Consider the following 27,107-nt stretch of genomic DNA (forward strand, 5'->3'; position numbering starts at 1 on the left):
GTTAGATGCAGACTACATACGTTTTGCAGAGTCTACATTTGAAAATCCCTGAAATTTCAAATGTCACCACCCATATTCATACGGTAAGTTGGCCAAAATGTGGAGGGTTTTTTTTGTTTTGTTTTTTGTTCAGTTGAAACTCCCTGAGCTAAGCTAATGGTCCAATGTGATGATATGGACACTAATTTCTTTTGTTGGGGTTAAATGGTGTCTGTAGGGTAGCTTCATTGTAGTGTCACTTTTCCAGTACAAAGTTGAAATTTGTGTTTCCTAATGTTAAGCAGTAGAATTGCAATTTACGTAACTACACTTGTTTTTTATTAACAAATGCCTATATTTAAGTTAATCTTATACATGTTGTTTTGTTCATTTAGGCATATTTCAAAACGAAACCATTAGGGCTGTCAAGCGATTAAAAAGATTAACATCCAAATATTTAATACATTTCAGTTGGTATTCTATTACATCGGTGTTGGTGCACATAACAAAATTCATTCCACACATGTACATAAATTAGAGGGAACACTGCAGACAAGTATTCCCACTAACTCAGTAGGACAACTCATGCTAAAAGTGAAGCACAGGTCATCTGCACTGCAATGAAAAACCCACAGCTGGCCCATGCTAGCTGACTCGGGCTCATGGGGCTTGGGCTCTGGGGCTGCTTAATTGCAATATAGACATTTGGAGTTGGGCCCAAGCCCAAACTTCTACATCACAATTAAACAGTCACTTAGCCTGAGTCAGCTGGGTTGGGCCAACCGCAGGTTTTTAATTACAGTGTAGACATACCCTTACTTATATTTGCATTTTATCTTGATTAATCAGTAATTGCAGGTAACGTGGATAATCTAGCATATTGAAGGATGTTATGGAACCAACTTCAAAGAAGAGCTTGCAAAGTCTAACATGAAGTGGTTACTGAAATAATCATTTCCATTTTGCACAAAAAGTTTATCCGTATAAATTAATTACCAGGCTTACTAAATATACCTTTGAAATTAAACCACTGGCATAAATTTAGTAATGTGAATAGGTCAAAATTGCTTTCATTGTTTTTATTCACAAATGCAAATATAAAAAATGTGTATACTGTAAAATACCACATAAGTAAAATTAAAGTAACATTAAATTTGAAAGCCATCTGTGTATTTTGGTTCTCTTAAGTCTTAGAAAATGGTCTCATAGCTGAAAGTAAAATTGGTTAGGTGCATCAAACAGACTTTTCATCAACCTATAGCTTCTGTTTGCCTGATTCGATACAGTTAATAAATTAAATTGAAAGTGTTCTGAGACTTCTGCATGCTTAAAGGGGTGCAATCAACTTAAATCTATATTTTAAATTTTTTTCCTCAGCTATGTTACTAATAATAACATGTTAGATGATAAGTGAAGGTATTTTTAAAATTCTGTTCACTAATTTTCTGCTGCTTATTTTTAAATTTCCCTTAACTTGGATGCTGGAAGTCAAGTCAATTTCACTTCCAGTTTTTAAATGCTGTTGTGTTTGAGTTTGTTAGTGGAGGGGAATGTTAATTTAAAAATTCTGATAGACATTTTTAAAAATGGAAATGTTTTCATTGGTCCAAGGTTTGTTAAATTTAGACTTAGCATAATCAAACTTTGGGCCACATTTGAGATGTCCATTTAAATAGAGCACAGTTTATTTTAACTTGACTACAGGTCCCTGGTAGTAGCAAATAAGTTTTACTTTATTCTTTCTATGAAGCCCTTCTTGCCCTCTGTTAATATTACTTGCATTTCTATCTTTTTTTCATGAGACCGTTTTAGAGCTTTTTCAAATATTAATTAAGTCTCACAACTGTCATGTTTGAGCTAACTGATTGCTAGGCTGAACAAAATGAATAGTTTTCCTCTAACTTGACTAAGACTTAATGAAACAGGCCTGTGCCTTTATCTGACATGGGGAAATTAATGAAGTGTGGACTGAACACTGCAGTAAATGTTCTTTTTAAACAAAGCACAGTGTGATACTTCTCTGCTTAGGCCCCTAAAGAATATTATGCGTATAAATATGCATTAAAAAATTACAGAAGGTTGTGTGTACACACCCCTAACCTAGTGACTGTAGAGATGCACTGTAACTTTAAAAATACTGTAAGTGTGCGTGTTTCTGCTTTGGGAATAAACGTTAGTCAGAAACTTATTCTAGCCTTTGGCTCCTTTATTTTTTGGTAAGCGGACTGTTAGGTTCAGAAATTGAATTGGTTCAAATAAGCAATGAAGGACTATTACTGGCTTTAGTTGAAAATGGTTTAAAATGCCACTCATACCATAAGACTGTTTGTTATAACTTTAAATTGGCTTTAAAAATAACTTCAGTTGTATTTAGTGTTTGTTTAATAATGTGGAATTTGAAGAATGGATAGTGGAACATCATCCTAGTGTGTCTGTCTTGATATTTTAAATGGTTCTTCTACCAGCCAGTCCATAAGTGAACGTCAGCTCCCTTTTCTGCAGTGCTTCCATTGTAGCCCTTTTGCTGCTTCAATCTGAAAAATAATTCTGCAAGTATATTTTAAAACCATCTCAAAGTAGGTTTGTGGTTTTTTCCATTTTTTTTCTATTTGGGTCATATGAGAGGCATCATACAACACTACATTTCTAAAAATGTATACATGTATAGTCTTTTTTTTTTAAAGCTATCAGACTTGCTCTTACCCATCAGGATATGATGATTTGCGGTAGCCAAGTAAAAAAGCAGTTGAGTCACGGCTCATCAGATCTACATTTTTCTTAGATGCACACAACATCCAATGCAAGCATTACAGTGTTTGTCTAAAGTGAACAGGATAAAGATTGCAGTTTCTTGATATGGAAGTAGTGGAATATGTAAAAATATGTGCATGCTCTCAATTTCCCAACTCCTGATATGTAGAAATGGGAAGCCGTGAGTCTCCAAAAAACTTGTGATTGAATTGTGTGAAACACAGCAGTGCCGGCAATACTTGTTGGTTCTGTTGTCCATTATCAAATTCAATAATGCCCAAAAACTTCCTACATTTTTTTACTGTATTATCCAAATCAATCTTTAAGTTTTGTGATACTGGTTAATGCTGTGGTGAGATAGTAAAAGTCGGTTACACGCAAAATACACAGCTGATTTCCCCCCCCCCCCATGTGAAAGTTTTCCTGAATGGGGTCGATTGAGTTAAATCAGTGATTTTAAGCCACTGATTTAAATTTTGATTTAAATAGTCTTGAAACCTTGAATTAAATAGATTTCAATCAGGTTTTGCATTTGTACTCTTTATTTTCCAGAGAGAGAGGTTGTTACTCGTTATTTGATAGCCATTAATACACATTGATTTGCAACTAAATATAGCATGCTAAGTTTAGTACCTTTTGCTAACCAGAAGCATATATGATATCTACTCACATTTATATAAGCAATTATATAGTTTAACTCAATTCTTACATTTATTGTGTTGCAAAATGCATCCTTCACCATTTTCTGTTAAATAGACTAACTTTTTTACTTGTGATTTGTGTCAAGCTCTACTTGGGTGGTTATTCAGATTCAATTAAAATGTACAAAAACATTTTAAATGCTTTTTTGTTAAATAAAACTGCCTTGAGTGATGGATACATAGGAAAAAAATTATCAAAACATTTTGCATTTAAAGCTAACTGATTTAATAAAGGAAATATCTGTAGCTAGTGAATTAAACTGATTGTTTTTGGTCACCATAAGCTTCAGAGTTTTAGAACTAGTAGATCACACCACTTCCCATCTACTTTTTATTCAGAGATTGGAAGAAATTTCTTTTTCCTTTTCCAATTCTTAATTGGGTTTTTAACTTAAAATGAATGAGTAACTGAATAAATATTCCCTCTGTGCCTGCCGAAGAGGCTGCTGCTGCCAAAAAGCTAATTTAGCTCCGCAACAAATTCTGGTGTCAGGTGCTTAACGAGTGACTTCCACCCATTCAGTGCCTTGACTTTCTTTAAAACTTGGCAGTAGACATGTATTGCTTAATATTTTTGGTATTTAAATTAAATGATTTTAATCTGGTGATGATTTCAACTTTAATATCAAACGTATTTTAAAAATTAAACCTATTTAAAAAATCAAGTTTTAAATTTTTTTTAATCATTTCTTTTAGATCACACTTGCTGACTCTAGTGGCAAGCAAAAAGATGATCAGTTCAGCAGAATTTTTAAGATTTGTTTTTTAGTCCAGAGTATGTGATGGTCCCGTTAACTATAATCTTGCAAATTTGATCTGTTTGGAAATATTCAACAGTTTAAAACAGTTCATGGATTCAAAAGACTTGAATCATTGTCTTGAAATAGTTGGAAGACAGAGTGTAATATGGAATACAAAAAATCCTCAAACGTTAATTGTTGAATTGATTTTTAAGGTAACTACTTGTCCCCCCAAGCTCTAAGCATAATTCTATCCTTCCATGAAAACATTTACAGCACAGTTCAATACAACTGCTCAGTCTCTGAGGCTTTCCAGATTCGTAGCAGAGTTAAGCAAGGCTGTGTACTTGCCCCACCTCTGTTTCGGATCTTCTTCTCCTTGCTATTGAAACAAACTTTTGGTTCCTCAACTGAGGGAATCTACTTGCACACAAGATCTGATGGAAAGCAGTTTACTCTTGCAAGACTTAGATCTAAAACTAAGACTCGGGAGGCCCTTATCCAACACCACCTCTTTGCTGATGATACAGTAGTGACAACCCACACTGAAGCGTGTCTTCAAAACTTTCTGGACGTTTTTTCCAAAGTCTGCCAAGACTTTGGGCTTACCATAAGCCTAAAAATGATGAACATAATGTGCAAAGGAGTTGAGGAGGCATCCTTCCTCAAGTTAAACAACTATGAACCAGAAGTGGTGAATGAGTTCACATACCTGGGGTTGACTGTCGCAGTCAATCTCTCACTTGAAACAGAACTCAACATCTCCATTGGAAAAGCTGCCACAACAATGTCTAGACTGAACAAGAGGGTATGGCAAAACAAACTGACAGAACACATACCAGTGTGTATCAAGCATGTGTTATCAGCATACTTTTGTGTGAGAGTGAGACATGGACCATATACTCTCATCCAGAAAAGAGGCTCAACAGCTTTCATATGCGTTGCCTTTGTTGAATCTTTGGAGTCTCCTGGAGAGACACAGTCACGAACACTGAGGCGCTCAAGTGGGGCAGCATACCCAGCATGCAAACGCTCCTCCAAATGAGACCCCTCTGCTGGCTTGGGCATGTGTGCTTAATGAGTGATGGGCGCATCCCAAAGGACATCCTCTACAGCAAACTGGCATCTGGAAAAAGACCCAGAGGATGCCCAAAATTGCATTTTGAGGATGTGTGCAAGCAAGACCTCAAAGAAATGGATGTGGACAAGTGGGAAGATCACACAAGACCGCAGCCTTTGGAAACAAGCTTAACAAAGGTCTCCGGAGTTATGAGAGGAAGCAGTCCAGCTTAGCAGAAGTGAAAAGAACTTGCAGAAGACAGAGCCCAGATGGTTGAAACATTATCTTTAAATTGGACAGATGTGGCAGAGATTGTGTATCTCAAGTGGGTCTCATAGGCCACGGTCGCAGCTGCCATAAAATCAACTGGGTTTCAAACACTCAAAAGTTGAGTTAGTTAATGATGTTATTTATCTTGTGCACACAGCCTCTCCCCAAACCCAACTGGTTTGGGACAGGTATGGTAGAAGGACTTAATGATGTTGCATCTTCTTTCCAGGGGTCCAAATCATATGTATGGCTCCTAGACTTATGTGAACTGGCCCCAGTTGCTGGCACAGTTGTGAGACTTTATATACAAAGATTCTTTTAGAGTCCTCCTTTAACAAAAACTGGATGGGGCGTTAGATGCTTGGACATGCTCTAAATTTTCATTTGGACTTTACTAGTTGGAATAGTATTTATAGTGGAAATAGTGTAGTCAGGTTGAATATGTCTAAAGCTATTTTTGGAATTGCATAAGAACATTTCCTTAGTGCTTAATGGAATATCTGTTTGCCCATATAGAACTGATTTTAAAGCTTGGTAGAATTTTAATTGTATTTTGCATTATATTAGTAAAATACTCTTTCTACTATGCTGTGACAACTATGAAAAGTCATAATTTTAATGGAAGATCTACAGACCTGGCTACTAAATATTTCTCATGGAGAGAATAGAAACAATTGAGTAATAGGAAATATAAACCTATAGTCAGCCTCAGGAACACATCTTTGGAAGCAAAATAAACAAGCAGGGAATACTTAATTGCATTAAATCACTTTCAACCATATATGACATTAAGATTGCCTTTGATTGCTGTTATAGACACATCTTGGTGTATTTGTTTACCAGACATTAGCTGCACAATCAGTCATTCAACAGACAGGTGTTCTGTGATTGATTGGATCTTAATGGCTTGAAAGCTCCTGCAGGATAATGATTTTTCTATTAAGCACGTTCCAAGACACACACAGAAAACAAATGTTAAGATGCTAATGTTCCTCCCTCAAAAGGAGGCAGCACTGATCATGACGTTCTATCCGTTATTCCTTTTTTGTTCTATCCAGTGATGGCTCATATGACGAATCTGGCTCTGTCAGCCGTCTGAAACTCATTGGGGCTCTGTTTAGAAGTGATAGTACAATCTAATCATTCCCATTTAAATTCATTGGTGTTGAATGCTCAGGTGGCTTGCAGCATGGGGCCTGTAGGCAGCAGCTGGCTAGAGATAGAGGCTTAGTCTCCCCAAATCTGTCTACCAGCCAGAACCCCTTGCCAGCTATCATGACAGAGGGACAGCTGGACCAAATCTCAGTAGTGGTACACATGGGCTTCTGCTCCCCGTCCAAACTCCATGTGATGGAACCTGTGTCCATTAGAGAATTGAGTGGAGGCAGAGGCCAGGAGCAGAAGGAACCTGTGTGCCAGGTTGCAGTGCCATAGCCACTCTTCAGTCATGCCAGCAGGGAAGGGGCTCACTGTTAAGCCATCAAGCTATGGTTAATGCCCACTCCCCTGTATGAGTGACAGAGGTGGTTGAACCTCTGTGTTTTAACCTGGTGCATGGGTTCTTCCTCCCGGGCCAAGGGCTCCACTCTGTTTTCTATCGACACAAGGTTCAGCTGCATCCCATGCCACCTGGCTATGCTTACTTCCTCCCCATTGGCAGAGGTATGCCTTGCCCATTGCTCTCATCTCCCAAACAGTCCACCAATGGGAAGGCAGACAGTAACTGGAGGTGGGTGGCATGAGCCCGTGTCTGAACCTGTGTTAAAGGGGAAGTGGACGTGAGCACAGTGGTCTGAGGCAGCAGCAGCTTTACTATAAAACTGCCCCTCTCCGTAACCTGGCTCAATCTTTAAATACCTTTTCCCCCCCCCCGGGTCTGCGACCCTCTGCAACCTCCCTCAGTTTAAGCATTGCTTCTGGTGCTCAGATTTGGCTGGGCCTGGGTGCTAAGTGGGTGGGCCATTGCTCACCAATGGCAACAGCCCTGCTCAGGCCCGCCACTCTCCCTCAAGAAAAATTTTACCAGCCTTCTGTGATTGGGCTCTTCAGTGTTTGAGATGTTTGCATTACAGTGCCTGCCAACTATATTACTATGCACCCTGATGGTCTTAAAGGTATGAAAAGGTTTGATTAGTGGAACTTCTTTTTCAGTTTTATCTGCAAACAACCAGCAGTCTAGTTAGCTGAGGTACTCCATTTGGTAACATTCCTACTATGCTCAAATGTGCAACTATGTTGTGCCATCATTTTCAAAGCAGAACTCCAGTGACTTATGGATCAGGTGACTTTTGGAGAGTCTCTCTTCATATTCACACTCTTGGTCCACCTTTCTTTCTTCCTCTGAATTCTGCTCTCAGAACTGCTGGATTTAGCAGAAGGAACTGAGGCAGTTGGGGCTCTTGTAATCTTGGTTCTGAACATTGGATGTTGCAAGAGGCTGCCTGTGCAACGCCAGTGGGCACTGCTTTCTGGGAAAACTCCCAAAACTCAACACAGATGGATGTGAATTCCAGGAGTGGGAGCATGCAGTGGTATCCTACTTACTTTGGAGAGAAACCATCTTTACTGATTTAAGCCAGAAGAATTGTAAAATACTGTAGCTAAGTAAAAACCCGAAGAGCTAAGCTAAGAAGAATGCATTAATGGTAATGCTGAGAAATGACTGAACGATTTTATTTTAATGTGAGTCTGTAACTTGTAACAAATACTTTGGTTTCTCCTAGGTTTTCATTATTGCATGAAAAAATGCTATTTTTGAAGAAAAGAACAAATCAGGTGGTAAGTAGAACATGGCTGAATTAATCTATCTACTCTGTTTTTAGTTTCCTGCAGCCTGGTTGACTATGTTTGATGCAGTGCTAATTCTGATCCTAATACCCTTAAAGGATAAAGTGGTAGATCCCATTCTGAAGAGGAATGGCTTGCTCCCATCATCTTTGAAGAGGATTGCAGTTGGAATGTTCTTTGTGATGTGCTCTGCATTTGCCGCAGGTAAGAAGGCAACTTAGATACACATTTGATTAACTTCTGCAGAGTCCTGTTGAGTATCTAAAATGTTTCTGGAGTCTTCAACTGATAAGTGTTCAGAAGTCTCTTGGATGGGCTGCATGAATGTGTGTGCCTAATGAGGGGTTTTACTCTCACTATTGCTAAGCTTTCATGTTTTTATTAATAGTGTAAAACTACTAGACCATTTTTCTGCTTGAAACAAGGTTCTAAATTAACACTTTTAAAGAAGCTTAACTTGCGGCAGTTTGTTAACTAACAATCTCCAGGATGAAAGATTTGCCTTTTCTGTAAGCTACTATCAAGGTCAAGAATACTGAAAAGTAGCAGAAGAGCTACTTTTATCATCATCAACCATATGATGTCACTGAGGGGTTCAGCCTGTTTTGGCTCATAGCTGGTGATCAGATGGGAAAGAATTCCACTTCATATAATAAATGCAAAATTCTAATTCCGTATTCTGAATATTAAGGAAGCTCCAAAGCAATGTCACGTGATTTTAATCATCACTTCACTTAAAAGTTGAGCACAGGAAAAACAAGGATCTGTAAAAATCAGTGTGTCTTTTTAATACAGTCTGATTTTCAAATATTAAATAAAATTGAAACTCTGTTTAAAACTGTTTCTTTAGCTGAAGTAATAAAATTGGCTTATTGCTGAGCAAGACTTTCCTCCGACTTTGGCTTTTTTCCCCCTTGCCTTAATGTTCCCTAGTGCTTGGAATTATTGTAGTGTAAAATAGCTTAGCTGTAGCACAAAAGGAAAAAGATGGCATCGCTGTTCAAACCATAAATCATCTGGTTATAGGGATGATTTAATGTTAAGCACTCCTGATGTGGAACTGAACATCTCTGAGCAATGCTTCATGGAACCTATACCCTTCACCCAGTATCACTGTAATGAACATATTGATAAAGCATTATAGCATTAAATAAATTAATCTCGACACTTGTAATTTCCTATATTTTAGAGAGAGGGACACTTTATAGGGCTATTAAGGTTTCTCCCAATGAGAGAGGTAATTACCTTATTAGACCAAGGTCATTTTTGTATGTGGGCAAGTAAAGTTCTTACTGTAAAAGTCATTTGAACTTAAAATAGGAATATTTCTGTTATTCTGTGGCACTTGAGAACATTTGGGTAGAGCTCCCCTCTGCCAGTTGGGGAGGACAATGCCAGAAATGTTGAATGCCAGCCCTATAAATAGAACTTGCTGGCTCAGAATTCTTACTTGACTTGACTTGTAAAATCACAATTCATGTCCCCACTAGTATTGAAACAGAAGCACTCCTGAAATAAACTAATTGAGCTGCAGTCTGGTTGTATACAATAGAATTCCAAGAAGTTTCAGATGACTTAATTTTCAGGATTAGTATCTGATTTAGACATGTGATATCTGCCTAAAATCATTCTTTTCCCCAGCAGAAGTCCAGTTGTTTTGGTTCACTGGGCTGGGTAAAACTAATGTGAAGCCTGGTGGAGAACTTCAATCTTGACCTGTGTTTGGAGTAAGCTACCATTCTAGAATGTGAGAACCCAAGTCAGATGACTTCTGGGGCTGAAATTAACACAAATTTGCTTCCATTGGTCTAAATAATTCATGAAGTGTTTCATCATATAGGGCAGGCTAATCAATGGCATTTATAAAAGCTATTTTCATTTGACTCTTAAACTGCAGCATAACTACCAGACCACCATTTCGTTAGACAGAAGTCTTGATGACAATATGGAACAATATGAAGATGCCAATATTTTTAATCTGCAGTCTTGGAAATAACTTGTGTGTGCCTTATTTTCATTTTTAATATATTTGCCTAACTGGCAGTAGTTCTGGACATGAGTTAGGCTGCCTATTAGGTTGTTTAGTTTATTTTAAATACCTTTATAAATTGAGTGAATACAACTGATTAGATTAAAGGAACATCTGCTGTGCTTGCTTCATGCATTTTATTGTAAATTCTTAGCAGCAGTATTTAAGGTTATTCAACTGGAAAATTGACTTCGTTTATAGACTCTAAACAATTACAGCATGAATTTAATCTGAAAGTTTTAATAGTTAAAAGAATCTTAAACTTGTCTTGAAACTTGTCACATTCAAATACAGTCTAACAAAGAATCAATAGATTCTAGCTTCTAAAATCTTCAGGTTTGAAGAGAAATTTATGGTAAGTTAGTTTGAAGTTGAAGGTTCATAAATAGCCACGTCTTGGTGGCAGGATATCGATGAAGTTGCCTATAGCTAGAAGAGTATAGTATTCATAAAGGATCACCATATACTTTTGAAATGAAGTCCATTTCAGACTATTATATATGACATAATTAAATTTCAGCAAGACTTTAACTGGTTTTGCAGCTTAGTTTATTTGTAAACATTCTAAAATTAGAGTGAGAAGCTGAATTGTCAGTTCCTTAGAGTCCCTATTGCCATATTTTTTAAAAATGTAGAAAACTGTCTATGTTTCAGCTTAAAAGAAATGAGGGAAATATAGAAGAGAGAGTGCTTGTGGCACAAGAAAATGTTGCGTTCAGAACAGCCTTTGCCCTAAAGCTGTTCATTGTTGATGAAAACAGTATTTTTTAAAAAGTGTGGGGGTGACATTTTGTTTAATCACTCAGATTAATAGGGGGTTCTTTCACTGCCTGTCCTGTAACCTTGGGTACCGTAATGCTATGCTCAGAGCCCTGACATCAGCAGCCAGCCTACAAGCATAAAGATCTCTTCCTGGCTTCTTCTAGCCTCGTTACTACTTGCAGGGTGACCCCAACAAGGAGTCTCCTCAAATTCATCTACCCTGAGATCTTAACTGCCAGACATTCTTCTCTGGTTGTCATCTCCCAAGGTGTGAAAACAGCCTCCATTTAGTTTGCACAACAGAGAAATTGCATGGAGTAAGAATAAACAAAAGGTTTATTTAATAGAATAATCACCAGTTCAAAGATGAAACAGTAAGGAAAAGCAAACATACAAATTACACAGACGACAAAGATGTGACTTCCAGGTTTTACTGTTCTATGTTAGCTAAATTCCCTTTTCTAATATAAGTTCGCTATTGCCTCTGAACAGTCATAGGGGAGATCTAGTGTTCCATAGACAGCACTCCATAGATGCTGGCCCTCAGTTTCTGGATGTCCTTCACTTCAACTCCCTTCCTTCTCTTTTAAGAGTTTGCATTTTTTTTCTTTCTCTTAGATTCTGGTGCCTCATGGTGGGGGAAACTCCCTCCTCTCTGAAGACTGGTCTACACCTAAAACTTAGGTTGACCTAGCTACATTGCTATGGGGTATAAAACATTGACACACCTGAGGCCAGGTCTACACTACAACCTTACAGTCATATAACTGCCTCGCTCAGAGGTGTGAAAAATCCCAGCGTAGACCGTGCTTCTCCCATCAATATAGCTGCTGTCTCTTGGGGTGGTGGATTACATCGATTAACTACATCAAGAAGCTTTCCTGTCAGCGTCGTAGCATCTTCACTAAAGTGCTCCACCACTGCAGCTTTTTTAAGTGTAGCCCTGGTCTACACTAGAAAATTAGGTTGGCCTAACTGCATTACTCAGGAGTATGAAAAATCCACACCTCTGAGGGCCAACCTAAGGGCTTGTCTATACTTACAGTGCCACTGTAGTGCTTCGTGAAGACGCTACCTGTGTCTATGGGAGAAGCCCTTCCAATAACATAGCACTGTCTACAGCAGGGGTTATGTTGGTATAACTGCGCCACTCCGTGGTGTGGATTTTCCATATCCCTGAGTGGTGTCATTATACCAACATACATTTGTAATGTAGACCAGGTCTAAGTCCCTGTGTCGACAGCGCTAGGATGGAAGAATTCCTCTGTCGACCTAGCTGCGCCACTGTTATGCTTAAGCGTAGACAAGCTTGTCATTAAGCCAACCTCAGCATTAGGTCAATGGAAGAAAGCTGGATTTACTACAGCTTCTGACTACAGCAGCATGGCTGTAGCTGTCATAGACATACGCTGAGTGTTCCAAGACTGGGGTTTTCTTTTCAGTTTCAAGTTGATGCAATGGCTTCCCATTAACTCTAATGGTCCACCATTGTCTTTTTCTGGCTGGACAGTGGATGTGTACTTGAAGTTAGTTTCGTGTGAACAGGCTTGGAAGGAGATTTTCTTGGCCAAGAGACGTAGTTGAAATTGTAGTACTACTCATGAGCATATTATTCAATACGTATCTATTCATAACCACAGTCTGCATATGTATCTTGTGATGACCATCTAGTTCAGAACATTACAACTTTTCATAAGATATTACTTGACATATTTTTCAACACAATAACATTGCGTACAACCAGTTGATCCAATTGCTTACTATTTGGGGTTCGCACCCCTATTTTCCCCTTTGAGTGTCTGGACCCTGATTGGTACAGGGGGAAGTAAATTTGGAAATGTGTTCAAGGAGGTAGTTGCACCAGCAAGATATAACTGGAGGAGTTTCAGGATTAATAGTATCCATTTTTCCCCACCTGCTGTTTCAATATAATAGACTATAGAACAGTTAGAAGCTTTCTTTTCTACAATTGATTCTTAACTACCATTAATGGTTAAGCTTGTGCTATGATACAGGATGCTTTCCACCCTTCTCAAGAGCACATTACAGACCACTTATTGTACATATAAGCATGCTTGAACCTTTTGACTCACTCCCAGAGCTCGAGCCCCAGCACAGCTATTGCACAACTGTGAACTACAAAATTATCTTTAGTATGAAACTGTAAGCATCTTCATTCTAGAATCCCCTTGCTCAGTTTTGACACCACATTCAGACTTTCAAAACAAGAGCAGGGTTTTTTTGTTTTTTTCCCCCCAAGCTTGGTCTCGTGACATGTGTGTTTTATCAGGGACTCAACATTATGGCACATGTGCAGCTGTCTGGGTTGTGCACCCACTGCTTTTTATCTGGATCAGATAAAAGTGAGGAAATTGACTACTATATTTAGTCATTGAAGAACACTGTGTCAGCAGTGCCTTATACATGGCATGCTGCAGATGTATGAAATCTTTATTATTATTGCATTGTTTTCCTTCTTGGGTATAAGGTCAGGTCTTGATCTTCTAACCTAGACCAGGCTGATCCGTATCTGCACTTGAATGGAGACATGCCTGTACAACCGGAGTACTTCAGGAAACTAATGTTAATGATTCAATAGGTCCTGCTCTTCCCTTCAAAACAGCAATGAGCTAGTGTACCAAATTGATTGGGTTGTGGGCTCTTTGGTATTGGTAATTGGGAGTATATTCTTTTGGGTGAGGCATAAAATAGCCCTGGTCACTTGTGGTTATTAAAGATCCCAAGCATTCTTTGTAGCAGTATGGGTATTTCAGTGTGGGTAAACTGTAAGCGAACTACTGAAATTTCCCCTACAGTTTCAGTGGGATAAGATTTACTTTCTGCTCTAAAGTGTCCTATTGCATTGATAAGCGCTTTTAAACAATTGTTGCATTTCACACTCTACATGACACTGAAATGCAGATACTAATGTGATTTCTATGTACAGTATAACTTGTAAATCAGCTTGTAAAGAGTTTTGGAATTTTGTGTTATGAAAGGTGCTATATAAATGTAAGTGATCAACAGTAAACCATTATGAATATGGTAAACAGCATTCATGTAACACTGGTGACCATTTTAAAAAGTAAAATAGTCACTGATGTACTACTTTCATGCTTGCAGATGCAATAATTCAACTTTGCAAAGAAGTAGTTTGCAGAAGTGAGATTGCCTTTAAAAAAGAAAAAACTTTTAAGTTTGTATCAGAAGGCTCTGTGAGCTAATTCACCTGAAATGGGGTAAGGATTTGTGTAATCATAGCTGATAAATAAGAATAGAATAACTGTAATCCTGTGGCAGAGGAACTGAATTTTCTGAAATAGTAATAGGAAAAGTAGACTATGTAGTGCTTGATGTATGAATATTATGAAGTACTTATTCCCGGTACCTAAGCTTTTGTTGCATGGTTCAGGTAATCATGTCATGCAGTAATTCAATTCTAATTTAGTCCTAGGTATGAAGAAATAGCTTTTGCATTTTAGGATTATCTTTTCTTTTTTTCTTTTAGGAATTTTGGAGGGCAACAGACTGAGTATTGTAAAGGTTAAAACAATTAATCAGACAATTGGACATGTTACATATTATGCTGCTGATTTGCCAATATGGTGGCAGATTCCTCAATATGTACTGATTGGATTCAGTGAAATATTTGCAAGCATAGCAGGTAAGTTTTAAAAAATCGTAACTTTTGTCTGTCTGATCATTTTCCTAATACATTATAATTATAACATAAAAAGATACATAGTAATTTTTAAGGGAAGGGAACTAAATTCCTGTAGGTTACACTGGGTCAAAAGATTAGCAGACTGCTTTTAATTGTTTTGACATAGAATCATAGAATTGGAGGGGACCTTGAGAGGTCATCTAGTCCAGTCTCCTGCACTTGTGGCAGGACTGATTATCTAGACGATTCCTGACAGGTGTTTGTCTAACCTCTCTTAAAAAATCTCCAACGATGGAGATTCCACAACCTACCTAGGCAATTTATTCCAGTGCTTAACCGCCCTGACAGGAAGTTTTTCCTAATGTCCAACCTAAACCTCCCTTGCTGCCATTTAAGCCCAGTGCTTCTTGTCCTCTCCTCAGAGGTTAAGAAAAATATTTTTTCTTCCTCCTCTTTATAACAGTTTTCACTTATGTAAAAGGTTATCATGTCCCCTCTCAGTCTTCTCTTTTCCAGACTAACCAAACCCAATTTTTAAAAGCTTCCCTCATAGACCACGTTTTCTAGACCTTTAATCATTTTTGTTACTCTTTTCTGGACTCTGTCCAGTTTATTCTCATCTTTCCTGAAATGTGGCACCCCGAACTGGACACAATTCTCCAGTTGAGGTCTCATCGGTGCAGAGTAGAGTGGAAGAATTGCTTCTCATGTCTTGCTCAGAATACTCTTGCTAATACATCCCGGAGCGATGTTCGCTTTTTTTTCCCCCCAACAGCTTTACACTGTTGACTCATATTTAGCTTGTGGTCCACTATGACCCCCAGATCCCTTTCCCCAGTACTCCTTCCTAGGCAGTTATTTCCCATTTTGTATTTGTGCAACTGATTGTTCCTTCATAAGTGGAGTACTTTGCATTTGTCCATATTGATTTTCATCCTATTTACTTCAGACCATTTCTCCGGTTTGTCCCGATCATTTTGAATTTGAATCCTATCTTCCAAAGCACTTGCAACCCATCCCAGCTTGGTATCATCCGCAAACTTTATAACATTTACCGGTTAGATTAAATGACCAGTTGTGATCAGATTAATGCACAGTAGGACATATAGATTAATGCTTTAGAAGAATAAAAGAGGTTTATTTAATCTCAAATGCATCAGGTAATATAATGGCAGCTTGTTGATTAAGAACTTAAGTGTACAATTTAGAAATGGATGTGAAATAATGAAGGTAACTAGTTGGGGGTTTAAAGCATGTGACACGCACAGTTATTGATATGTACATAGAAAATGTTTGTTTATTTAGAATGCAAGATCCAAAATCTGTGGGATTAGGATGAGAGAACAGTGGCATCCTGGTAAAGATAATGGATTGACTGTACTTTCCTGTGACCAAAAGTAATTGTCCTTTTTCCAGCCTTTCTTAAAGATAATGAGGGAGGTAGTATGAAACAAAGGATGCATCCTTGACCAGTGTGAACCACTAGCAGCAGCAACAGGTGAAATCCAAAATGATCTATAGTTGAGTGTGATCCCAACTAGCAAATATCCATGTTGAAGCTTGGAAGTGGTGGGTGCCAGGTCAGAATCTCACTAGAAGTTTTCTCTTGTTGCCATTTAATGTCTAGATATTACGAAAGATGACCCTGTCCTTTTTACTGAGACAAAGTGAGTTTTGCCAGAGTACGAACTACAAGACTGAGCCAATAAACAGTCAAGTTGTTTAATTAGGCTTCTTCACAACCACAGGCTCTTTGGCTCTAACCCATGTTATTAGCCTATTGACCATAAGAATAGCTTGGAAAACTGCACCATCTTCTGAACATCTGCTAAAAGCCAAACACATTTATCATTCTTCATAAATGTATTCCAACTACCAGGCAGGTGCAGGGGAGGAAGAAATGCATTTTCTGTTAATATTAGTGTATCTGTAGTAGAAACGATGATTTCTTCCCCCCCCCCCCCACCAATGCATTTCAGATGTTGTGCTACATGTATGTATCAGACACAACATTGTTTGTATCCTAGCTTTAGGAATTGATGCACTCTTCTACCTCTAATGTAGAGGTGAAATTATTTAAAACAAATTCATTTAAAATTAAAACAGCAGATCCCCAGCCGCTGGGGCTAACAGCAGGAGCCCCACCTGCCCATTCTGAGGTTTATCTGGGGTTTTTTGGTTATTCGATCTAGCCCTAGTCCCAATTAGATCAGATAATTGGAGTTCCATTGTTTTAGCAAAAAGCACCTCTAAAGAATACCTACATTACGTCTGTCTTCCAAATACCAAAGAAGTCTGTCTCATGGAGGCAGTCTTCTTTGTTGCTCTTTTGTTTTTCATTTTGCAAAATGGTATTTTCCCAAGTAAACTGAACTTGATTTCTTCTTTTGCCAACATAATCTGCCACACAACGTAGCACCCCTTGCAGTCTCAGGTCAAGAAAAGCCAAGGGGTAGGCTAGCCTAAAGATGACTGTGTTTGGGGAAATCTCTCACATGGCTTGCTTGTGCAGCAGTTAATCTTTTGCTTTCCTGAGCATGAAACTTACCATGAAAAGTTAAAACAAATGTCACCTATTGTTAATTTACCATAACATTGGAATTGAAAAATGAATGCTTTTATCTCTCTAGCCCATGATATAAACAAACATTTTTGATCAATCTTTCTGGGTTGAAAAAGAATCTTTCAGGATCACTGATTTGGCTTGGCATGCAGACTGCTGGTTTGTTCTTAAAGCAGGGCTGATAGTTAGTGCAGTCAGGAGGCATTGATCTATAAGCCAACAAGGTCAGAGGAGCAGTATTCTGCTTACTGTTAAGTAGCTCTAGTAAAAAGCTTTAAGGAATCTGCTGGAAATGATTTCCAAGATCTGCTTTTCTCTCTAGAATAATTGTTAAAGGCATATTTTATTTAGTACTCCATGTGGTAAGTACTAGGTAAACTGAAGCACCACTCAAACCACATCTTCCTGGAACTGAATCACAAGTGTCTGTAAATCTCTTGGATGCCATCCTTGTGTTATGTAGTGGACAGCAGTGAGAGATCATAATGATTTTAGGTTGAAGTGGGAGGAGAGTGTGAATGAGACTATAAAATCTTATTTTCTGGTCTATTTCACGCACATTAGGGTTCATTAGCACAAAAAAAAGCACAGACCGTTTATCTGTTGCTGCTGTTTTGTACGTGACATGGCTTGCATTTGGTTTCTTCTTATAATTAAACAATAAATACATTGCTGTTGTGATTCTTTCAATAAACTACTTTCTGTTTACTGTTTAGAGCTTAAAGAAGAGGAGTACTTGTGGCACCTTAGAGATTAACCAGTTTATTTGAGCATAAGCTTTCGTGAGCTACAGCTCACTTCATTGGATGCTGTTGCTCACAAAAGCTTGTGCCCAAATAAATTTTAGTCTCTAAGGTGCCACAAGTACTCCTTTTCTTTTTGTGGATACAGACTAACACGGCTGCTACTCTGAAACCTATTTGGAGCTTGTGAACAATATTGAGTTAATAACACTAGCAACCTATTGCAATTAGGTCTATAAATAGGTAATTTTAATACAGTATGAGCATAGTACAGCTAGCTAGTCCTAATGTGAGATCACTCCCTCAGTGACCTTACTCCAGTTAACATAGTCACATGAAGCTTTTGTTTAGAGCCATAACATAAACTGATATATTAATAGCCACAGTAATTCAGTATCTTAAACTTTAAACATCTATACAAATTAACATTGAACTTAGTTTCTTCCCCTTAGCTGAGGGATTCTGAACTTAGGTTCCATACAACAATTTCCCCCCTCCCCCATAGTTTACTGTGAGAACATGAAGAACTGAAAATTGTATACTTTGCAGGAATACAAGTAATAGTTAAAGGGCTTTGATCAGTATGAGTATTTGTGTCAGAAGTACTCATTTTATTTCATAAAACACCTTTTGTGTTCAGAAAATACAGATCAGAGCAGCTAAAATAACATTGCCCAAATGCTTTTGGAAACCATAACCATGACACTGCACCTCCTACCCCGTTTTCAGGGGCCATGGGAAGAAGTCACTGAGTTCCTGGTACTAGGCTCATGGGTAGGGAGCAGGGCTCCCCTTTAGTGCAGGTGGGCAGGAGCAGTGGGGTTGCTGGGCAGTGAGACAGTGTGGTACCCACAGGTCCGGCAGCACTGAGCTGTGTGTGGGTCCAGTACAGCGGAAAGTCTATGAGGGTGCAGAACCAGTAGCTGGGATGGGCCTCTGCTGTGGCTTGGTCAGGGAAGCTGGGGCTATACCTGGCTGAGACCAACTGGTTACTCTCCAGCTGCACTGGTGCCCTGCAGAAGGCAGCACATCACCCCAGGCAGGAACTGCGCAGGACCCTGGCACCTGATGTGACCAGGCACCCTGTGGCACCAGGGAAAGGAGGAAGGTGGTTCTAGGAGCTGCTGCAGAGCTCAGAGCCCACTTTGCACAGGGGCTGCTATTGTGATGTGGGTGCTGAACTGGAAGTTAACAGCTGCAGCTGATCAGAAAGAGAGCCATTCTGGTCATCCCAGTTTGCCCAGCCCCACTGCCTAAAGATGAGCAGCAGATCAGTAGTAAATGGAGGGGAGCTCTCAGAATAGGATAGGGATGAGATGGGGGCCTGTGGGAATGGAGGGGAGCCCTTCTGATACTGCATGGGCTACTTCAGCCAAAGAGAGCACAGGGGGAGATGGAGGAGCCCCAGCTCCACTGGAGAATGGAGCACAGAGGAAATATGGAAATTGCCGGGGGAAGATGGGGAAGCAGGAGAGACCCTGCATTGCTGTGGGTATAACCAAGCTGAGCAGCAGAGCACTGGGTGAAGCTTCTTCCCCTAGTGTCCACCCCTCCTTGGCCAGCCCCCACACCAAGCGGAGCTCTGAATCCAGTCTGGCAGCAGTACAGCCTGGTCAAAAGACAGGCAGCTAGCACCTCCCCAGCTCATGGCTGTGCATTCTCAGGGAGTCTGAGAACCTCTCCCTTAGATGATTCCCTTAGATAGGATTTCGCATTTTCTTTTTCCCATCGTGGGACAAGATGGTTTTCAGAGGTTACTCCTCCTTTTGTCCCACCTGACTAAATCAGTAAGTTAGAATCAGAGCACATGGCTTGTGCTATCCCCAGTTCCCATATAGTCTGCTTCCATCTGTCCTGCTATGGCATACCAGTACTAGAAAATGGTAAGACCCTCTGAGTGGGCTGGTTTTTGGTGCAAAAGGAGAACATAAGAATGGCCATACTGGGTCATACCAATGGTCCATCTAGCCCAGTATCCGGTCTTCTGACAATGGCCAATGCCAGGCGCCCCAGAGGAAATGAACAGAACAGATAATCATCAAGTGGTCCATTCCTTATCGCCCGTTCCCAGCTTCTGGCAAACAGAGGCTAGGGACACCATCCCTGTCCATCCTGGCTAATAGCCATTGATGGACCTATCCTCCATGAATTTTGCATGTGAAAGAAGCATTATGCATTTACATGAATGGGCACTAGATATTGGGGTTTATGATCACCTTTTACAATATGAAGGTGCATAAAGCTATCTCAAGTCATCTAAAAGTCCACCATATTCAGATAGGTGAGGTATGGCCTCAGAGGCCATCTTAGCTGTAGCAAACTGACCTCCTTGGTAATGATTTGTTCCCAACCTTACTCTGTTGGGAACAGAAGGGTTCAGGAGCTTTCATTTCATGCTTTTTTTCATGTTCATTTCATAACCTTTAACTCTTTGTACCTCCTGCTACTTCCTTCTCTACTTCTGAGGCACTTGTCCTTTCACATGTTTTCCCCAACATTTGACTTTTTAACTTCATTTTGCTCTTCATTACTTAGGAGTATAATAAACTGGCCTGCGCAGCAGGTGTAAGCTTTTCTTCATTGTTTTTCTGTCTGCTGGTAGGGTGTACCTTGCTGTCTGGACTGGCATTGCTAACCTATATGGAAGATGTGTTGTGGGAGTGCAGAGCGGATCCTTTGCAATAATCAGCGCTGCCCTCTACGATGTAAAGTTTTATTAAATGTGTAATAACATCCATAACATCTCCTGTTACCTTAGGATATTTTTCTACCCCAAGCTCCTAAAGAATGTTTCTATTACTTCAGAATAAGCAATTGGAATTCTTGCTTAAACAAGTCACTTTCTGAATGTCATCTCTGTTTTAATGTCTTTCTCAACTACAGAGAAAGCTTAAAGCAGAGAATAAAGCAATAGTTGCTTAGCAACATTGGGGGAATCATGTTAACTCGAAATCTGAATTCATGTACGCAACTGACTTACAAGAAATGCCTTTTTTACTGGAAAAAGGTATTTGGTGCCTCACTCTTTGAGATGTTCTCTTTCTCTTGACTGTGCGAATTATTACACAATTTATAGAAGTTTCCAAACAAAATGTAACCAATATCTGCAATGTATTTGTCAAAGGATCAGTGGTTTAAAAAAGTGATAAATTCTTCTGTTGAGCTCTAAGTTCCAGGTGGTTTGTACTACTTGATTTAATAGACAGGAAGTAAAACCTTTTAAGGCCTGTCCTAGTCTCATGGAAGTACACTGCTGTTCTTTTGCGCTTGCTCTAATAATGGTTTTGTAACTTCAAAACCTGTGCGGCCAGTTTTTTTTTTTGGTGGGGGGAGGGGGAATACAAATATGCCTGTTTGAACTGAGGAGTTCATACAGATCTTAATTGCTCTTTATATTACCATTTCCTTTCTTTTGTTTTACAAAGCTTTGTTTCAATCTTCTGATCATTATCTAAATTAAATGACTGACAACAAGAAGGTGCCTTAAAATTGAATGGCAGATACTTCAGGATAAATGTGATTTTTAAATTTGATGGGCGAACTGTTGTGCTATGAAATTCAGTTTAAAAAAAGTGAAATGTTAATGGTTACAATACTGTGATTTGAAAGCACTTGGTTCAAAAAAACTAAATATGTTAAAAGGAGAAAAATGTTTGCTTTTGTTTACAGTAAAGCTGAGCATACTTTTATTAAACCATATTAATTTCACTTCAGGTACCTTTAAAAAGATGACACACATTGCATTAATCTTTTGTATTATTCCCTGCAATCCTCTTAAAGCACCCTTATTTAGCTGGGAATCATATGACCTGACACCACCAACTAGAGGGCTTAATTTCAAAACTGCCTTATTTGAGGTAGTATGAAATTGCTATCAATGGCTGCCAGCAGGCAGCAATATTGCTGAAGGCAAAGAAAAGATTTTATGTTCTTTAGGCCAGATTAAATATTCAGGTGACTAGGAACATTATTCAAGTTTGGAAGCATGATTTTTTTTTATTTATTTATTTTTAATTACAGAAGTTTGTAGGATTACATTCTTTTGGGGTTTTTTCCCCCTAAAGGTATCACTCAAGTCCAATGCTTTTGTGAAGGAACCAAGGGAAAAAAAAAATCAGACTGGAGTTCTTTCACTCAGTGTACTTCAGTTTGAGTTGTGTGAATAGTATCCAGCGTGGTCACCAGACGGAATCTCAGATAGTCTGGAAACTTTTCTGACAATGGGGTTATTTAGTGAAAGGTTACAGTTTTATTTAAGATGAACAGACTGCTCCATTTTTAATTGGGGTTTGGCCAAATAAGAATGAGAGAGATGATTTCAAATGTAATTAGTGGCAAAACATCCCAATAAATAGGATTTGGACAGATTTTTAACCTTTTTAGTGTTTGTCATATTAAATAGAATACTGAATCATACTGTTGGCTTCCATATATCTATAAGGACACTGAGCCTCACATTCTGGATTTACATTTATTGGAGCCTCCAGTCTGACTTCTGAAAAAGGGCTCTTCAACACTTTTCAATCATAGATATGTCACTTTGCAGCATTCAAGTTTTCTTTGCTTCAAGGAGAAGGGAAAACAGTGTGGTGGTTCAGACACGATCTCCCACGTGGCACTACAGATCAATAAGGGAGAACATGTAGTTCTGATGCACTTCCTTGTCTGAACAGAACTGCACCCTCTGGCCCTGACTAATTGACCCATCTGGCTTGAAGTCTTAAGCCTTTCTTTCCCCTTAAAGGAAAACACCATTGTATTCCTATCAAGCGCTGTGTATGGATGAGTAGTGATAGTCAAGCAGTGTTAAAAAAAATACCTGCTGTTTCAACATTATGTGAACAGAGGATGGCTCTGAGCTTGCTTCCTGTGCACAGCCATGCCTCAGCAAAGAGGAAAAAAGAGGTATGGAGAGTCCTTCCCATTAATTTCAGGAAGAGGCAGACTACTTTGACTGACTTAAGTCTTCCATCCCTTGCCCTTACCTGTAGACCATACCTTGGCTGTCATTCTGCAAAAAAAATTGTGGCTCCTTGCCTTTATGCCCTGTGAGTAGTCCCATTGACTTAGGTAGAATTCTGACTATGTAAAGTTAAGCATGTACGTAAGTTTTGTGGGATCAGGCCTATAACAGCATATCCTGTTGGGGCACTGGTGCTACAGATTAGTCTGATATGCAGATTCTAGGTTCCATCTGCCCAAAGTAAAGTTAAATAGTTAATTTCCCGTCCTCCCAACAGAGTTTTTAAAAAACTATTGAGACTTATCCTAAGTGCTGCAAGTTGACAGAAACGAATGTCCATGGGGGATATAGGATTTGCCTCAATCTATCCTTGAGGCCACTATTCTTGTCAGAGGGCAGTGTGGTTATAAATATCATCCAGTAAAAAAAACTCAGTATAGAAATGGCAGTCTCCGAGAACAAAAACTGAATGACGGGAAAAGGATCATCAAATTCCCATAACAGCCCTGTCAGAGAAACAATTTCTTTGGTAAATCTGGATCTTCACCAATCTAAGCCACTTCTTGAGCAGGCAGAGGGGCAAGAAGACTGACTGGCATAGTTGAGGCTTTGCTTGCCAGGAAATGGCCTAACACAAAACCTGAGGGAGTATGGTCTAGCTGTGAAGACCATATGGGAGTCAAGAGAGCTGGCTTTTGTTATGAAAACTACTTTAAAACATTTTCAAGCCTAGGTCAAAATGTAGTCACCTTCCATCAAGGCTCAAATATGGTCTTTTAAAAACTGTTCTAAAGCAGACTAGACGAACCATGATTAAAAACAGTTTGGCTGGACAGTGTCCTAGCTGCCTAACTCACTTTGGATAAGGTTGAAAGCCAAGTATAATGTAAACTCTCTAGATAGTCTGATTCTGGTATACGATGAGACTTGATTGATATCAGTTGACTTGTAAAATAAAGTGAATGAGTTCCAGAAGCGCATGAGATTTCTGAGAAAACTTGTTTGCTAAAAGATTGTACACTTGTTAAAAGAACAAGAGGAGAGTGGTGCAGCACATAAAATTAAAATATTTTATATTTATATATAAGTTCAGGAATTAATGCAAATATAAACCATTGATAACCTTTACTAAGACTTTCAGAGCAGTCCACGGGAGTAAGATACTCATTGGAAATCAATGGGAGTTGGGTACATAAATCCCTTAGTGTCCTGAAAATCTAAGTTCTTGTTTTTAACCTCGTACAAATGTATTGTTTTCAATGTTTGTAGATATTTGTCATTAGCAGGCATGTTGAGCTGGTAACCAAGCACGTTAATTTCTTACAGATTGATACCTTTTGTCTTTTAATACAGGCCTAGAGTTTGCATATTCAGCTGCTCCTAAATCCATGCAGAGTGCCATTATGGGACTGTTCTTTTTCTTTTCTGGGATTGGATCATTTGTTGGCTCAGGACTGCTGGCATTGGTGTCTATTAACGCAATTGGCTGGATGAGTAATCATACAGATTTTGGTAAGTAATCCTCAATGTATTGGCGGATAATGAAGTAAAATGCTTAATCAGACATCATTCTATTTCAAGGGTGGGAACTTTCTTAGCTTAGAATTGTAACACTTTGAATTTGTAAAGCCTCCTAATGTGGCAAAGACACAATTTCATCTTGCATATTGCTACAGTTGGAGCTGAGATACTGTCTTAAATAGATACATTAGAAATGCGTATGTTGTAAAGTGGACTTTATAAAAGAGCTGATTCAGTTCATTGCTCAGCTGTTTCTATTTTTGATCACCAGAAGATATTCGTACATTTAAGAATATTTTAGCTGGAATGTCTAGATTAGTAGAAGCAGTTGAAGAAAATTGAATCTTTTTTGCTGTCTCTTAAAATATTTTTAATTTCCCAATTTTCAGTGAAAATAATAAAACAGGTTTTTGACTGCATAGTGCTGATTATTTGCATCTCATATTTGCATTTCATGTTACTTTGTGGCAATTATCATACAAGAGTTAAATTTGCATTTCTACCTAGCAATCAGTTTATCTTATAGTCCAACCTAAGCCATACGTTTCACTGTCAGTTGAAGTTAAACAAAATCATTGGCACCAGTAGGTGGCACCTTAGGAGTTTCATAAAATCATTTACAGACTTCAGGGGCTTGATTAGTTCCAGTAAGAAGTGTGTGTGAAAGATGTAATAAATTAGGTTAACATTGGTATGCAGGTGCAGTTTTATGTACCCTCTAAAAATTATGCCTAAAGTTAAACTTGATGTTGAATTTTTTTTTATTTTTTTTTTCCCTTTCTGCTTGTTCAGATGTGATTTAGGCTTTTTTAACAGTCTGTCTGGAAATTGCATTCATGCCATAAGTTGGCATCTTATTTTACAAGTTCCTTCTTTTAAAAACAGATGGCCAAAAGCTTAATCTTTACACAGGAGTCATCACAAATACAAAATTTATTCCAAAGACAGAGGTCCAGCATTTCATCTGGTTGTACAGTGGTAACAAGCATTTTGTTTTGACACCTGTAATTGTTGAGTTTTTAAGGATGTGTTTTTGTCATGGCTTTCACAGGAGTAATCTTTATGTTGTAGAAAATATTTCCATAATTTAGCATTTTGAGCATTAGCACCCCATTTCAGAGGAGCTGAATGGGAAACTCTGTTTTCTTCGAGATTCTTGAGCTGCCTGGGAAATCCCGTATGCAGTGTTGTTGTCCTGTTGGTCCCAAGACTTGAGAGAGACAAGGTAGGTGAGGTCCAATAAAAGATAATTACCTCGCCCATCTTGTCTCTCTTGCTAAACCCTAGGCAGCATAAGAGACTAATAGAGCAATGGCTGAACAACACAGGACCAGACCAGCAAATTCTTAGTGGGAGACTTAGTTCCTCTGGGGTGGTTGGTTGTTCATCCTGAAGATAAAAAGACTTTAAAACAAGTTGTTAATATTGGTCAAGATTTATTCTGCCATGGCAACTTTGGTGATCAAATCTTTCCATTCTTACAGCATAAATGTAATTCAAAAGATGTGCGCTAAATATGGAGGAAGTTACTAGTTATAAAATGTTTGTCACACTTGACAATTTTAATTAGAAATGCCTTTTTAGCCTCCCCCCCCCCTCCCTTTTTCTAGCATGATCCATCTCATCTTGTTTTCCTTAGGCTATGATAAAACAGTCCCAGAAAAGGTAGCAGCACCCTCATCTAAAAATATAGATTGGCTCAAATGCTTCCTGGGTTGATTAAGACTGAAAGGTGTTGCCTCAGGTGGCTCCTTTGGTCAGCTGTGTAGAATAAGCCGGGGGTGCTCAGTCTGCTTCCCAGTGGACAGCTGTTACTAGGGAATTATCAGAAATCCCTGTCTATCTGGCCCTAAACAGCAGCTGCAGAGCTCTAACCTCCCCTTGCGGTCCCAGAGTTTGTACCTTGGAATCGGGGTTGAGGCCTACCAGTGGGGTGGCTTTGGTTTGTAGTATCTTGTGTCGCTGCTACGTGGACTGTTACTCTCCAGTGAATAAATAGGGCTTTTTTTTTAGTGCTATTGAATACTTTTCAAAGTATTAAATTCACTGTTTATTTTAAAAATGTTTTAGCAAATGATGTATCAAATTTTAAATCAGTAAGACCGAGTAAGGTCTTCAAGGGCCCTCCCCATCAGTTGTGAGACTGAAGCTTTATTGTGAATGAAGAGTTTGTGAATTTTTCATTAGGTATTCTACAACTATAAATTTTTAAAGAAACGCAGTATAAACTAGGGGCATTAAATGTTCTCCCATGTGTTCTCTCACTACTTCCCATTGATGGCAGTAGAGCACACTGTCTGCTGGCACTTAAGCGTTGATTGCTACATTGAAATGATTAAATTATTTCTGCCATAAAAATCAAGATTTCATGGAGTTAACATCCCGTCCTACAAAGGAAAATTACTACTTCTGCTCTTCAAATGGAGTTTTGGAAGTATGTTGTATTTTAAATGTCAAGAGAAGGCTGCTTTTGCTTTTATTGCTTTTTATTATAAGCTTATTTAATTAGATCTTAAACTTCAATAATTACAATAACTTAATCTCAACACGTATGTGTGCTGCATTCAAAGCTTG

At 38.7% G+C, this 27,107-nt stretch overlaps 1 protein-coding gene across 3 annotated transcripts in view; it reads left to right on the top strand.

Annotated features, from left to right (window-relative positions):
* Positions 1-27,107, top strand: part of SLC15A4 (solute carrier family 15 member 4) — a 49,728-nt gene that overhangs the window by 17,802 nt on the left and 4,819 nt on the right. For 2 of the 3 annotated variants that reach the window (XR_012155154.2, XM_073313585.2), the window contains exons 4-7: positions 6-83; positions 8,324-8,492; positions 14,588-14,743; positions 24,366-24,524. Coding sequence is in view for 1 of the 3 variants with exons in the window: in XM_073313585.2 (XP_073169686.1) it covers positions 6-83; positions 8,324-8,492; positions 14,588-14,743; positions 24,366-24,524 (562 nt within the window). In the remaining 2 variants the exon portion in view is untranslated. Of the gene's footprint in view, positions 1-5; positions 84-8,323; positions 8,493-14,587; positions 14,744-16,159; positions 16,324-24,365; positions 24,525-27,107 lie in introns of those variants that run through there. The other variant, XR_012155155.2, reaches the window with a different exon arrangement.

Source organism: Lepidochelys kempii, chromosome 15, assembly GCF_965140285.1.
Source record: "Lepidochelys kempii isolate rLepKem1 chromosome 15, rLepKem1.hap1, whole genome shotgun sequence".
NCBI lineage: Eukaryota > Metazoa > Chordata > Testudines > Cheloniidae > Lepidochelys > Lepidochelys kempii.